This window comes from Clinocottus analis, unplaced genomic scaffold, assembly GCF_023055335.1.
Source record: "Clinocottus analis isolate CAN_PGR_092001 unplaced genomic scaffold, fCliAna1.0.p SCAF_19, whole genome shotgun sequence".
In the NCBI taxonomy this organism is placed as follows: Eukaryota; Metazoa; Chordata; class Actinopteri; order Perciformes; family Cottidae; genus Clinocottus; species Clinocottus analis.
Genome location: NW_027175920.1, coordinates 16,174,668 through 16,190,376, shown reverse-complemented (window position 1 = coordinate 16,190,376; position 15,709 = coordinate 16,174,668). Strand labels below are relative to the sequence as shown.

Genomic DNA, 15,709 nt, shown 5'->3' with positions numbered 1-15,709 from the left:
GTAAAGAACACACATTTTACTACATTTCTGTAGAGCCTGTTCCCATGTGAGCGGCTCATTATTCATCAGTGCCAATGCTGAAGGCCGGGTGCTGGTTCAGTGCCAATGCAGCTGTGATGTGCTTCCACTGTATTCCCAGTGGTAGGATGCTAGCCCGATGGCAGAGTGCATTAAAATGACTATTTGATTGCTTTGTTTCCCCCTGAAGTTATCACTTTACTATTCTACATGAAAAAGTAATGACCGAGTGAGATGAGTGTGAATACCTGTTTCATTCTGACATCTCCAGCAGGTGTTGGTTTCTGAGGGTTGAGATAAAACAGGAGTCAGAAATACAACATGTTGAAGCCTTTCTAGCATCTCCACGTCCATCACCGGACAGAACCTCATGACAGCCCACTGACTGTACTGGACTTACTGGACACATCCATCCAACCACAGACACGTCCGGATCAGCCTCCAGACGACGGAGCTTTGCAGTCTGTACTGAGTCTATGACTCTGACTCTAGGGCTCTGACAGGAGGACTCTGACTCTATGACTCTGACTTGAGGACTCTCACAGGAGGACTCTGACTCTATGGCTCTGACAGGAGGACTCTGACTCTATGGCTCTGACAGGAGGACTCTGACTCTATGGCTCTGACAGGAGGACTCTGACTCTAGGACTCTGACTCTATGGCTCTGACAGGAGGACACTGACTCCATAGCTCTGACAGGATGACTCTGACTCTATGGCTCTGACAGGAGGACTCTGACTCTATGGCTCTGACAGGAGGACTCTGACTCTAGGACTCTGACTCTAGGACTCTGACTCTGACAGGAGGACTCTGACTCTATGGCTCTGACAGGAGGACTCTGACTCTATGGCTCTGACAGGAGGACTCTGACTCTAGGACTCTGACTCTAGGACTCTGACAGGAGGACTCTGACTCTATGGCTCTAACAGGAGGACTCTGACTCTATGGCTCTGACAGGAGGACTCTGACTCTATGGCTCTGACAGGAGGACTCTGACTCTAGGACTCTGACTCTAGGACTCTGACTCTGACAGGAGGACTCTGACTCTATGGCTCTGACAGGAGGACTCTGACTCTAGGACTCTGACAGGAGGACTCTGAGTCTAGGACTCTGACTCTATGACTCTGACTCTAGGACTCTGACTTGAGGACTCTGAGTCTAAGACTCTGAGCGGCTGAAAGCTTCATATCTGAATCCCTTTTGGATGAAACGGTCCAAATGATTCGTAGCCAGCTATGGGCTCGGCTAGATAATGGACTCAGAGGAAGTTATTCAAGTGGGACGTCACAGAGTCAACTTCAAAACACTTCAACAAAGGGCAGACATGTTGTTCCGGCAGCAGTGTTAAAGACTCAGCGGGTTATGTCATGCCTTCACGGTATCTGACAAAACGTCAACCGAAATATGTTCACAACTTCCTAAACCAGAAGGACGCGCGTGACGTTGTCAAACCACGGAAGCAAATGAATCAACAAGATTTAACAAGAGATGAATATAACTAGTATATCCATCTTAAACTGTATCATGTGCACCATTCTTGGCCAGAGACGGCGGGACAAACAGGAGGAGAGGGAAACGCTCAAGTCGAGGCCTTGGTCTGAACGTTACTTGGAAGTTAGCAGCCAGGTGCTAATAACATCGGGGAACTACACGTTCATTGAATGCATCTTTACGATGCCACACATACATGACGGAGGTTGTGTGTCTTTGGAGAACCGTGTGGGGCTGAAGGAGTCAAGACACGTGTATTGGTACACACAGGTCGGTCGGTTCCGCAGACAAACACCACTGCTAAACCGATAGCCGAGTACTTTTAGACTTAAGCTAAGCAAGTCAAGCTGGAGCGTTAGCGGAAACTGCGCCATTCAGCCTTCAAAATAAAAGCGTCACGTTTGACGCTATAGCTGTGATAACGCACACTGCGGTGTCCAAGGCTGCATAAAACCAAATGGAAACGCTTTAACAACACACCGTGTTCGTGGGGTGTAAACATTCAAATATGTGTGTTCGCTTTGTGTATTACAATACTGACTGAAATGTAAAACACTTGCGTTAACAAGAATTACTACTATCCAGTATTTGTTAATAACATGCCACAATTTAATTGAAGAGTTGTGATGAGTGACTGAACATACATAGATGTTAGGTTGTGCTCATCCACAGCAGCCTGCTACATTTAATAATAATTAACAATTTCAAATTGCCAGCCCAGTTTATAACTCTTTATTAAAGTCAGCATTTAAATATACATTAACAGGCCATTCTAAAAAATGAAATGGCGTGTTCACATTTCCAAACATGAACTAAATATATAATAGTTTATCCTATGGACAACAACATGGATCTTGTTTTGGAAATGCGGACCGGAAACCCTCCCTCTTTCTGTCGCAACTGACTGTGGCTTTGTTTTCTGTTTCTGGGAAGCTACGAGCTACCTTTTCCTACTAACTCCACAGTCTTCAGCAGGAAAAGAAGGGCGGTGAAACAAAGGCCGGGGCCGCTCACCCTGCATGCTGCTGCTGTGTGTCTGCTGGTGGAAATGGTGCGAAGCGGATCCTGCAATGATGCTGTTGATGCTGGAGCTTGTGGAGTTGCTGTCAGGACTGGGAGTCGCCATTGTTGTGTTGGATTCCAGCAGCAGTGTCTCGGCTGCAATGCAGAGAGTGAAACTTCCTCTCCGTCTCCGGACGCAACACTGCGCCCCGTGAACGCAGCAGCCGCGCTGTGGCCACGTCTGTGCTGCAGTTGCATTCAAGAGCCGTCGGAAATAAAGTTATCGCGACTTCCCAACGTAATGGTTGACACATTTGTATCGTTATGCACATAATTTCTCCACGTCCCGTGTGGTCTGCACTGTAGCAACTCAAATCCCCACTTCCAACCAAATAGTCAACACAAAAGAGTGCGTGCTCCTTTAGTTGGATTTCCCTTTACGGATCAATAAAGTAATTATCTAGTTGTTACTGTTCGCGTGTTGCTGCAGATCCTGATTCACAATGTGTTAAAACACAGCTGAGCACATTGTTTTATATTTTATTCTCATGATCTCTCCGTTGCATTCTTGTCACTATAAGATGTCAAATGAAGCATTTAGATTATTGAACTTTGAAATAGCAGTTAAAGAATGGCCTTAAATCGAGGTTCTCTTACAAGTTTAAGTTGAATCAGAGCCCTGGACTACCTCATGCTCTTCATCAGTGTGCTATGTTGTCATGGAGATGGCTGTACATATACACCTGTAAGCACCTACAGCCTAGGTAACTCCATCTGCTGGTGAAGACTCAGATGATTCAGAAAAAGCTTGTCCATTGACCTACAGTTAGGATTGTTACTTCACATTTGTGAAGGTTCAATATCCTCCTACATACTCATCTGTGTTTCTGTCTCTGCTGTCCACCACAAAGCACCTGGCATTGTAGACAGATGATGCAACACACTGTGCTGTCTGCAAGCAGGAGCTCCATGGTGTTAACGACTACCACTGTGTCAATGCTGGCTTCATAAAAACGGGGAAAACTCCACTAACAGAAAGCGTGAATCCACCACTTTCCTGTGGAGCATGAATGCAGCATCAATGTTTAGATGGGCTCAGAGCTACTGATGTATATTTTTATTACTCGCTATATTGTTTTACATTGTAAATAATACACCTTGGCACTCATCCTGTGCAGAACATCAAACTAAAAACTGGATTCATATCAGTTATAGTTATCAATACACTGCACCGATCAAATCACAACAAATTGCTCTGCAATTAACATTGAAATGAAGTCAAGGTGAAAAAGCACCAAAACAAATCTGCAAAAAGGCATAAAAGTGCTATCATTTAACTGCAACTTAAAACACAATCAGTGTATAATTTATACTTTGTTACACACGTTGTCAAGATAATTCATAGTAAACTTAGAAGTACAATCATGTATATGGAGGTACTGCGTTTGCTCTGCTGAAGAAAGTTCATCTGAAACCTCAGAATGTTCCTGTGTGTCTGGAGCAGTAGTTTTCAGTGCTTCATTCACAGCAGCCTTCTTAGAACTGAAATAATTAAACATTATTGTACATCCACTACTGAACTGAGTAACATTTGTCAATTGTTTTTCATCTTTAAAGTGACCATTTTAAAACCCGCTCCAGGCGCAGGGACATTGCACCAATATTTCCTCACTCTTAAATACAGCGTGTGTCATATGGCCGTAGGTTCTGTGTCGCTCTGCGTGGGCTGGAACAGGAACACTCGGTCAGTGACCCTCCCGCTCCCCTGCAGCACCATCCTGTCCTCGTACACGGAGACGGTGCCAAAGGCGTCGCTGTCGGGCGGCGTCTCGATCACGCCCGCTAACGTCACGTGGTGCACCCCCGTGTCCGGGTCCTGGTGGTAGCCACCATCGTGGTCGTGTCCCGCCATGAAACACACCACGCTGCTGTGGGACCGGATGAGGGCCAGGAGCTCATCGAAGTTCCAGGAGAGGCAGATGGCATCAGTGGAGCAGGGGTGGACGGGGAGGTGACCTGGGCAGGAGAGCATGAGAGGTCGTATCACATTTACCATCAGGCCTTTTAACAATTCTTTAGTCTAGAACAGTGATTCCCAAAGTGTGGGCTGCGGCCCGCTGGTGGTCCGCGAAGGTACTGCAGGTGGGCCGCGAGAGGTCATTTACAATAAATAAATAAAACATTTTTAATTTTTTTTTAATTTTGAAAAAACAATTGTCAAATGGGATGCGGTTTGGGTGGGCCCCAGAAGATTTTCAGATTTTAAATTGGGCCTCTGCTGTTTGGAGCTATTACGCCCCTCCCTCTGCTAATGTGGACAGAGAATCCTTCAGAAATACTAAATACATGCCTGAGTTCTCCAGACAGAGGATCCACCAGAGGAGCAGGACTCAACAGGAAACATGAAATAACAGCTCGCAAACATGGTGGGCGGGGCTAAACTAATCCTCTGCTGAAGGAAGCGAGTCCAACTATCAGCATGCAAAAATCTATATTCTTTGTCAGTCTCAGTGTCAGAAAAGGCCGGACTACAGGTCTGCTTCACAGAGCAGCAGCTGGATGAGTCAGGTCAGCCCACAGGACAGATGCAAGGACTCAGAAAGTAAACAACGCTTTACTTACTGACTATTGTGACTCGTTCCTGTTTGTCGTCGGCCAAGGACAGAACAGATCCCAGCCAGTCCAGCTGATCCTTGCTGAAGGCCCCGTTGAACATGGTGAACCTCTGCAGCAGGCCGCCAGACACTGAAACCACAACACCAAACATGAACACCTGCATCCGCTGCTGGGTGCAACACAACGTGCTGCAGCAGAGCCCTTCTGGTAACGGGCTCTGCTCTCTGCAACCACACGACCCTGAGCCGGCCCATCAGCAAGGCACTTCCCACTAAACTGCTACAGTCGAGACAATGCGTGTAATTGAGCATCTCTGAAGAAATAAATACTTGAGGTTGGCATCTGATTCACAGCTAAAAGGAAAATCTCCAAGTATGAAGCTTCTGAATTGAGAAACTGTGACGCAATGGAAAAGTGGACGTGTGACTGTGACGCATTGACAGTCAGGGACACACGTATTGAGACTGACACTTGTTTGTATACATTTTTACACACGACTACAATGGATTTTAAGGTGAATCATTAATATGTAGTTGAAGTTTAGACGTCCAGGTTAAAAAAATACAACAAATTGTACAAAATACAGTTTCAACTAATTCAAATACACACACACACACACCCACACACACCCACACACACCAAAGTACCTGGCGGGCAGTTGAGGTCCTGGTTGTGGTTGTGCTGCCTCACCAGGCGCATGGCGGCGCTGTACTGCTGGCTGGACGCGTCTCTGCCCAGCAGGCTCACGTCGTACGCGTCCAGAACCACGAAGGTGAACCCGGGCACCGGGCTGAAGTGGTAGGCATACGTCTCGCTGGCCGCCGGGACTCCGCTCAGGCGTCTCTCCGTGTGCAGCGTGCTGTTGAGCCGCGAGCTGAGCAGCGCGCTGCGGCTGAAGTTGTAGAACTCGTGGTTCCCCCACACGTGGTGCACGTCCACGCGGCCGCAGCACAGCTCCGCCAGCACGGCGTCCAGCGCCCGCGCGGAGGCGCCGCGGCTCTTGTTGAAGCCGTCGATGACGTCTCCCAGCTGGAGGATGAACTCTGGCTTGACAGCCGCCTCGGACCAACTTTTCTGGGCGTTCCTCAGCAGCTGCAGGCTGCTCCGGTAGTAGCGCTTCCTCGTGCGGGTGTAGTTGTATCCGTCGTCGATGTCTGCGTACTGAATGTCCGCTATCACGCCGAAGGTAAACAGCGGCGCCCCGCGAGGACGGTCGTCCATTCTCGAGCTTCGTAATAACTGGTGCCGTTGTACGCTTGCTGATGACGTAAGCGTTGAGCACCGGGCCCGGTACTCTCTCAACTTCCGCACATGATGAAATCTAGTTGTTAGTTGTAGTCCTGTATCGTCCCACAGCGGCGCCAGTGAAGCTTGCGACGAGTAGGACGATCAACGCTCTGACTTCCGGCGGGAGCCTTCAAAATAAAGCTGTTAGAAAGCCCGGATGTTGGGGTCGAGTGGCTCTGGTATTTGCACATGGGAGAAGTCTGCCTGTTTGCTAGAGATCATGACATTTTAACCCACATCATGACATTTTTCCTAAAACTAAGTAACTAGGTTTGCTGCCTGAACTGAAGGAGATTCCTGACAGAATGCATCAAACGCAACTTGCTCATCCAATTATTAGATGTCCCCTGGTAAGCTGTCGTTAGCACCGATACAGCTGTGGAGATGGATCTGATATATGCAAGACTACATGTGTAGTGTCTGGCTGTGAAATTAATGTCACAATTATAACATCCCCCTCTTCTTTGGTGGCTAAAGGCTAAAATAAAAAAAGAACGTCTTAGCGGCTACAACATCAGTTCTTCCAAACAATGAATCCTCTCCATTTCTCTGAGTACACTTACATGCTAGTTTCAGCACAATGTGATACCATTCATTTGATGGAACCTAATTATAATAAAGCTAAAAGCATTCAGGAGATGGAACCCACTACTGATACGTTCACTCACACATGTTTTACAGGACGTCACCCAGAGAGAAGCATACTGAACAGAAGGAAGGAATTGCAGTTCTTGGAATAACAGCGGTCTGAGGCTCATGAAGTAAACTCAGTGCCACTCAGAGCCTGGTCCTGTTCCAGGTTTCCAGGTTTCTTCTTGGCAGCTGCTTGCTCATGGGGAAATGTTAAAGAGATGCTCTTTCCAAAGGTCTCATCAGATAGTTTATGTTGTGATTTGGCAATATACAAATATAGATGTACAAGCTGCTTGGAGGTCCAAACTAAAACTTGCTTCAGGCCCTGAAAAGGTTTTGACTGGCCCTGCAGCTCCTGTACTGAGGTTTTATTGCTGGTTACATCATTAAGTTTACCTTCTCACCTGAGAAAATATATGTTGTTCTGAGGCAGTGTATGACAAGTGCACAATACATCCACAATTGATTACAGTCGGCAATGAAAAGTTCCTCAGTGCGACAACAACCACACATCTTCATGGAAAAACACATTTATTTCAATCTTTATAAGCGTATTTATTTTGCCTCGCAGCGTTGTGGATCGATCTCACAGGTCAGCTCTCTACTCCGTCCTCTGCTGAAGCGCTTTCCTTCAACTCACCTGACCAAAGAAAAACAGACAAAATCATTCACACAAGAGCAGATGGTGACCCCTCATCTCTTCACACATCTCACTTCAGCACTCATTCATCCTGTCTGGCTTCTTTGAGGCATAGAACAGCCTTTCTTTCTTCAAAGTACAGTTGAAAGTATGCCCCAGAAACTACAATGAGAAACACAGACTGAGCTATATTTACTGCAGGTCTGTTGTATTTGTATAAATACCTGTAGGAAGTTCACCTGGAGTGTCCTCGACTGGCGTGTCCTCGACTGGCGTGTCCTCGACTGGCGTGTCCTCGACTGGAGTGTCCTCGACTGGAGCGTCCTCGACTGGCGTGTCCTCGACTGGCGTGTCCTCGACTGGAGCGTCCTCGACTGGAGCGTCCTCGACTGGAGCGTCCTGGACTGGAGCGTCCTCGACTGGAGCGTCCTGGACTGGAGCGTCCTCGACTGGAGCGTCCTCGACTGGAGCGTCCTGGACTGGAGCGTCCTGGACTGGAGCGTCCCGGACTGGAGCGTCCCGGACTGGAGTCCCCTGCGTCAGCCCCGTGACACACTTGGGAATCCACTTGAGTATGGAGCAAGGCAAGCAGAAGGCAGGCGTGGGTTCATGGTGACGCGCTCACTGTGTCCAGCATTCGTTACAAGGAAGCAGCATGACTGTGTGGAGCGCGGTCACTAAAGATGGCACACACTGCTCTCCAACACACTTACAGCTCTTAGCATGCATCCTGATGTACTGATATGCTCAACACTACCAATCACATCATGCGTATGATGTCAAACATGCACAGAGAACACGAATACTTCTAGTATCTTTATCAACAGCAAGACACCACATTCTGGTCTTCCTCCTCATGCAAGAGTGACCCATGCTACTGACTGCAGGGTGTGTATGAAGGCGGTGGCAGCACCTGCAGTGCTCCTCCCGAGGCCCCTGAGGGCAGATAACCATCTGTGGAGCCCGGGCGGGGCGTCCTCTGTGTATGGACATGTTTACCGTTCTCCTCATCAGTCGCTGGCTGGTTTCAGTGAAGAGAGGTGTGTCTCACTGGGTGTCCCGTCAGGACAGGTAATCATTCTGTGTGCCCTGACAAACTTCTGGTTTATCCAGATTACCGTGACGTGTTGCTGTGGAATTACCTGCTCTGCTTGATGGTATTCACCGTGTTGTTCACACCCGAGGTCGAACACGTACTTCCCCGGACCGCGTGGCTGCAAAATAAGAAGGAAGGTGGGCGGAGATCTGATGGGCAGGACCACGAGCAGCTTTACCAGAGAGGTTCTGTCCAGTAAATGCACTGTATTACACTGTTATTGTCCTCTGCCACTACTCAGGCTCCAGTGGAAGAGACTCATCATTTCCAAGCATTTTGTGAACGAGTAATCAAAGGAGAACTTACATTGCTGTCAACAAAGTTCCCCTCGTATCTGTGGTTAGAGTGGATGAGCTCTCCAGTCGACTCCATCGTGCCATTCGTCCATTCGCCCTTGTACAGGGAGCCGGTGTCTTTGTAGAGGTACACGCCCTGCCCGTGCCTGGTGATCACATGACACCACCATGATGGACCTCTTCCAATAAAGATGGTGCAGACTATTTCTATTTCTGTTTGCTACAGCAGAGACTTCCCAAGATAAATCCCATTCTCCTGCATTCTCTGTGTCACTAAAAGAAACCAAGCAGGTGGTAAATCCAGGCCTGTGCTTTCAGAAACAAAAACAACAAAACAGCGCAGTGACTTCAAAACGCTGGTCATACCTCAAGTGATCCAGCCACTCTCCGTCGTACGTGTCTCCGTTGGGGTACGTGTAGACACCGTGACCCCGTCTCAGGTCCTCGGCCCACGACCCTGACAGACAACAGGGAGAGTTTGTTCCTGTTGGGGCTCCCGCTGGACCCGTGTCAGCTGTTACAGTTTAAAACCCCCGCAGGACTACACGGCCTGCACGGTCTGCTGACATGCTTTAACTGTATTGTACCTTCATATTGAGAGCCATCGGGATAGTAGAAGATGCCCTGTCCATGTTTCTTGTTCTGGTAATAGTCCCCCACATACCTCGCCCCGTTCTTGAACCGATATGTCCCCTATTAGACAAAACAGTCAAACATAAGATAAGATACATATAGTTGTCAAAGAGACTATTTTCTTAATGTAAACCTTGGTGGCAGTAACAAGAACACTGTTTCCATCATGTAGGTATTATTATGAATAGAATAAACAGCTTCAGAAGATGTCAGTGTACTGTGCAACATGTGGTGAGAATGTATTCTCATCTGGAGGCTGAAGTGTCTCCTTTTCATGTGGTGGAATGTGTTCAAACGTGTGTTCACAGGTTTTCTCGCCATGCATGAAGTAACTGGCGTGAAGGCGGAGCGGCTCTGTGTCTGTGGTCAGTACAACAGCGCCCCCTGCCGTGTGGCGTGCATACTGCTTTCTGTGTGTTGCGTGGGACTCGCTGGGCTGTGGTCTGTGTGGTCCGCACTGGGACCTGTCTGTAGGCGTAACGCTCCCTGCCAGTTACCTCGTTAGCTACCTAGTTAGCTACCTAGTTAGCATACCTGTCCGTGCCTTGCGCCGTTCTCGTAAAGGCCCTGATAGACGTCTCCGTTTGGCAGAACGGCTTTACCGGCTCCGTGCCTCTCTCCTGCTTCATTCCGGTCCCCTTCATATTCCTGCCCGTGAACCGAACCAGAGAGAGTCCCGTTAGCTTCAGCCGCTTAACGTCACCGAACACGGTCTGTGCTGCTCCCGCTCACCCCGAGTTTATTCTGCTCGTCGTCGAACTCATCAGATCCCACATCCGACATCCTCTGGTCCGGTTGGAAGCGTGGCCGGTGTGAGCTGAAGGTGTCCCGGTGCTCTGTGGCCGGTGTGAGCTGAAGGTGTCCCGGTGCTCTGTGGCCGGTGTGAGCTGAAGGTGTCCCGGTGCTCTGTGGCCGGTGTGAGCTGAAGGTGTCCCGGTACTCTGTGCCGGTGATGTGCGCGCTTGTTTGTGGTTGCCGTGACAACCGTCAGTCGCACGTGACCGGAAGTTGCGAAGAGCTGCATTGGGAGTTGTTCCACATCCGGTGAGAGGTCCCGGGACAGGATGTCTATGTGTACAGACTGTAAAGCCCTCTGAGGATCATTTATAAATCGGGCCTATCCAAAATAAACTGAAATAAAACATGTAACCTGTATGAAAGTCATCATGACAAGACACCACTATCTCAAAATGATGACATAGCATCTTATCATTATGACTGACCATCTCATAATTACGGCTCAATATCTATTTAATTCAATTCAGTTCAAAAATCACAAATACAAGATTTGCCTCGGAGGGCTTTACAATCTGTAGACATCCTGTCCCAGGACCTCACATCGGATCAGGAACAACTCCCCCAAATAAAGATAGTAAAACCCTTTCACAGGGGAAAAGGGGAAGAAACCTTCAGGAGAGCAACAGAGGAGGATCCTCTCCCTGATGGACAGAACGATTGATGGAATACAATATCTCATCGTTATGAGATGCTATCCTCTCTTGTGGAACCAGCAGTTTTGTTCAAACACACTCACCACATGTAACATGAAGCGAAGATCTCCCTCTTTATAACTCTTATTACCTTTGGTCCAAGGCCCAGTCAGAGGGGTCAGCCTTTGACCCCTATGCTGCTATGGGCCTAGACTTTAATATTAGACTAATATTTGAATGTGCAAATTTACAACACTGTGCTCACACAAAGTAAAACTTGTATGTCCTTAAGACTAAAAACTCAAAACCATCCAGTATCCAACATAAATGCACAATGTGCAGGAACAACTTGACTAATCATTTGATTGGATAAACAGCATGTAAGAATTTATATTTACATATCAGAAACTATCCAATATATCAAGATGTGGTGGAATTATTATTAATAATGACTTAGTTCTTGCTAAGGGAGGAGCAATTGTCAGCTGTCCATCAAATGATCAAAGTGCAGATAATATCTCTACATAGCAGCCCTTTATTTAGACAACTTGAACTTGACTTGACATTAACTCATAAGCCACGAGATTTTACCATCTGTTGCATTAAAGATTAGAAAGAACTCTGCTTGTAATCCGTTGCATTCAATTTGGCTTTCTGAGACTACGAGGAGGCAATATTCAAAATGTCTGAAGCAGTTATTCAATCAATAGAAACACGTGCCAGTTAAAAATGGCAAATGAAAGGCATTTTGTGGCTGCAGTGATAATCCCTTGCATGTCCTCCCACAGAGTATCATTGTCCCCTTGAGGGCAGTCCCTAAGAATATCTCATTCCTGATGAATTCCCTGAAGTAGCCCACGTTGAAGATGGAGGCAGGGTTACATGCGGGTTCACTGGCTGCTTGTTCATGATTTAGCACCCTTCTTGTCAGTTTACAGCCATAATCTCTCTCTCATGACACCAGAATTTAAAAAATGAGAGTCGTTTTAAAGACACATTTTGATTTCTGGTTACTTTTAAGGTGACCAGATTCTGAAATTGAGTGGTCAATATACTATTAAAATACAAAATAAATTAAAAAGAGGGGCACATGTTTCATGTATTTTGACCATGGTGACCGCAATAAACCTAAAGCAGGCCGACTGAAAGTATTGGCTAACTAACTGATAATCATAGTTTACTGTAAGAGTGACACTATAGTAAACTATAGAACACACAATGACTAAATGGTCAGACTACAATTATTCCATGCAGTGTATGAGGCAGACCATCAACACTACCAGACACACTACGACAGACAACACAAACCGGCACACAACTATATTACAGAAACACTACAGAGGAGACAGAACTAACAGCCATTAAACGGTCCTGACTGGGAAGAATAATGGCTGAAGAGAACATCAAAAAGACCGAATAGTATATGTGAAAAATCAAAGGTTCTCTTTACAATATTCAGAGTATTAGCTGCATTAAGTGGTGTGATGTCTAAACAGAGAATAAAGTCACTCTAATAAAGACATCGAAAGAACAAATATATATATATATATATATATATATATATATATATATATATATATATATATATATATATATATATATATATATATATATATATATATGTCAGGTGTCAGGTCTATTCATGGCCAGCCGAAAAGCTTAACTATGAGTTTAGTTTAAAGACTGAATGCTTCGGGAAAAAGGTCCAATATAGGCACTAAAATCATGTTTTTTTAATTTTTCTTTGTAACAACATGTTAATAAGTGAACTTTAGAGGAGTTGCTATGTGTTGAACTGGCCACAGGCTTGCTCTCTTGCTCCACTCTTTAAGTTAAGCTAGGCTAATCATATCCTAGCTCCAGCTCTTTGGGTTTTCTTCTGCGTTATTCTTCACATTCTTCACTGTCCTGTTTCAACGCTTCTGGCATTGCAACCTCTCCCTCTGCCATTCTCGTGTCCCCAACAGGTCACTGTTTTCCTTGCTGTCTCCACTGTGCCTCTTTGAGAGATGATGGAAGGGGAAAAGAGAGGACTCTAAATCTCTATCACAACATTAGTCCCCTGTAATCTCTAAAGCCGTCAGGAGGATCCTGGGGGAATTTCTATTGAGGGGTTCATCAGCTATGCCTTTATCTATAAGCCTGTCATGGCAATAACAACCCAACCAGCAATATCGTATCATCCCAGATGCCGGAACAAAAACACAAGAGTAGTGGATGTATTTTCTGTAAGAAATACTAAACATAGGGTGACCAGACGTCGTCTTTCCCCGGACATGTCCTCTTTTCGATATCTAAAAATGCGTCTGGCAGGGATTTCAAAAACATCGGGGATTTTACCTCGTTGGATATTTGTGTTTCTCTGAGTCTTTCACTAACTAGTTATTACGCTCTTACAGGTTGAGGAAACAGTATCTTACGATCATCTTCTTGCGTGAGCTCTGACGTAGAGAGAGCTGTCATTGGTGGACAGATCTCAGGGTTGCCAGATGCAGGATAATTATCCTCCAAACACAACCACGTTGAGCCTTTGTACGATACTTCTCCATTTACAAGGTGTCCACACTGAGCACCTCGTCACCGTATCATCATTTGTTGTTGGCTAACATTAAAATGGTTGTCATAAAATAATTAGTATGGATCACATGAGATGGTGAAACACATTTGACAGACTAGCTGACTAATGTATCCACTCAGAAAGTATTTAACTGGCAATGTCATTAGCAAGCAAGCAAGCTAAGGTCAGTCAGCTCACCATCACTAAGCCAGCAGTATTTATATCACTTGTATTTGAAATACGTATTTTAAGTACTTTGAGTATTTTGTAATTTGTATTTTATAGGGCCAATAAATTTTTAAAAAAAAGAGGTAAAGTAGTATGCTACCATGTCACTGGAAGAGGTAAAGTAGTATGCTACCATGTGACTGGCTAATGTAAGAGATAAAGTAGTATGCTACCATGTCACTGGCTAATGTAAGAGGTAAAGTAGTATGCTACCATGTCACTGGCTAATGTAAGAGATAAAGTAGTATGCTACCATGTCACTGGCTAATGTAAGAGATAAAGTAGTATGCTACCATGTCACTGGCTAATGTAAGAGATAAAGTAGTATGCTACCATGTCACTGGCTAATGTAAGAGATACAGTAGTATGCTACCATGTCACTGGCTAATGTAAGAGATAAAGTAGTATGCTACCATGTCACTGGCTAATGTAAGAGATAAAGTAGTATGCTGCCATGTCACTGGCTAATGTAAGAGATAAAGTGGTATGCTACCATGTCACTGGCTAATGTAACAGGTAAAGTAGTATGCTACCATGTCACTGGCTAATGTAAGAGATAAAGTGGTATGCTACCATGTCACTGGCTAATGTAAGAGATAAAGTAGTATGCTACCATGTCACTGGCTAATGTAACAGGTAAAGTAGTATGCTACCATGTCACTGGCTGATGTAAGAGATAAAGTAGTATGCTACCATGTCACTGGCTAATGTAAGAGATAAAGTGGTATGCTACCATGTCACTGGCTAATGTAACAGGTAAAGTAGTATGCTACCATGTCACTGGCTAATGTAACAGGTAAAGTAGTATGCTACCATGTCACTGTCTAATGTAAGAGATAAAGTAGTATGCTACCATGTCACTGGCTAATGTAAGAGATAAAGTAGTATGCTACCATGTCACTGGCTGATGTAAGAGATAAAGTAGTATGCTACCATGTCACTGGCTGATGTAAGAGATAAAGTAGTATGCTACCATGTCACTGGCTAATGTAACAGGTAAAGTAGTATGCTACCATGTCACTGGCTAATGTAAGAGATAAAGTAGTATGCTACCATGTCACTGGCTGATGTAAGAGATAAAGTAGTATGCTACCATGTCACTGGCTAATGTAAGAGATAAAGTAGTATGCTACCATGTCACTGGCTAATGTAACAGGTAAAGTAGTATGCTACCATGTCACTGGCTAATGAAAGAGATAAAGTAGTATGCTACCATGGCCAAGGTACAGTAAGATAGAGTAAGCAGGTAAGTAGGCTACCCACTTGTTAAGATACCTGTTCACTTTAGTATTGATTTAGTATTTACCTTTTATTTGTATTCATTTTCTGTGCAGTACGTGATGTACAGTAATGTATTGAGGTTCTTTAACTGTGTACAACTCGTTTTAATTCTACGTGTTGCGTATACTAATCTGTGATGCTACTCATATGTGATGAATATTTTTCCTTGTTGATACAAAGCAAAGTTTATCTGCTCCGCTTAGCCCAGACATTTTTCTCAAAGATTGCGAATGGTTTGCGTCCCTATACTAGATACAGAATATCTCCTAAACCACAAGGGCTATTTGAAGTATTTCGAAAGGTAAAATACACAGAAAACATGTGTGAGACTAGTAAAGAGGTTCATATAGCAGTACATGTGTTACTGCTTTATTGGTTGATGACAGAACACAGGAATGAAGAAAAAGTGCACATTTCGTGTACCTTCAAGGTTTAGGTCTCTGAAAGCAAAAATAACCTAACTTTCTTCCTGGACCTTGAACGCCTCTGGTTCCACAACAG

The 15,709-nt window shown here is 45.3% G+C and overlaps 3 protein-coding genes across 6 annotated transcripts in view; all 3 read right to left on the bottom strand.

The window, feature by feature from the left end:
* LOC137789375 (dual specificity mitogen-activated protein kinase kinase 4) overlaps positions 1-2,694 on the bottom strand; it is an 8,098-nt gene extending 5,404 nt beyond the window's left edge. The window contains exons 1-2 of one of the 2 annotated variants that reach the window (XM_068582889.1): positions 2,524-2,694; positions 267-302 (exon numbers count right to left, since the gene is read on the bottom strand). In XM_068582889.1, coding sequence (XP_068438990.1) covers positions 267-302; positions 2,524-2,635 — 148 coding nt within the window. In that variant the 5' untranslated portion in view covers positions 2,636-2,694. Of the gene's footprint in view, positions 1-266; positions 303-418; positions 517-2,523 lie in introns of those variants that run through there. The other variant, XM_068582890.1, reaches the window with a different exon arrangement.
* A 937-nt stretch (positions 2,695-3,631) lies between these two features.
* On the bottom strand, positions 3,632-6,446 carry adprm (ADP-ribose/CDP-alcohol diphosphatase, manganese-dependent). Its single transcript, XM_068583600.1, has 3 exons — positions 5,775-6,446; positions 5,134-5,256; positions 3,632-4,527 (listed from the first exon to the last, which is right to left on the bottom strand). The coding sequence occupies exons 1-3, from the start codon at positions 6,346-6,348 to the stop codon at positions 4,202-4,204; spliced, it is 1,023 nt and encodes a 340-aa protein (XP_068439701.1). The 5' UTR covers positions 6,349-6,446; the 3' UTR covers positions 3,632-4,201.
* A 1,115-nt stretch (positions 6,447-7,561) lies between these two features.
* On the bottom strand, positions 7,562-10,703 carry rsph1 (radial spoke head component 1). Of its 3 annotated transcripts, XM_068583528.1 has the most exons (9): positions 10,445-10,703; positions 10,247-10,360; positions 9,667-9,772; positions 9,446-9,536; positions 9,090-9,225; positions 8,830-8,901; positions 7,991-8,254; positions 7,912-7,945; positions 7,562-7,687 (listed from the first exon to the last, which is right to left on the bottom strand). In XM_068583528.1, exons 1-9 carry the CDS (start codon positions 10,493-10,495, stop codon positions 7,641-7,643), a joined length of 915 nt encoding a protein of 304 aa, XP_068439629.1. In that variant the 5' UTR covers positions 10,496-10,703; the 3' UTR covers positions 7,562-7,640. The 3 variants fall into 3 exon arrangements, with proteins under 3 accessions (XP_068439629.1, XP_068439627.1, XP_068439628.1); XM_068583526.1 differs by having other exon boundaries at positions 7,912-8,254; XM_068583527.1 differs by having other exon boundaries at positions 7,927-8,254.
* Between the last annotated feature and the right edge of the window lie 5,006 nt (positions 10,704-15,709).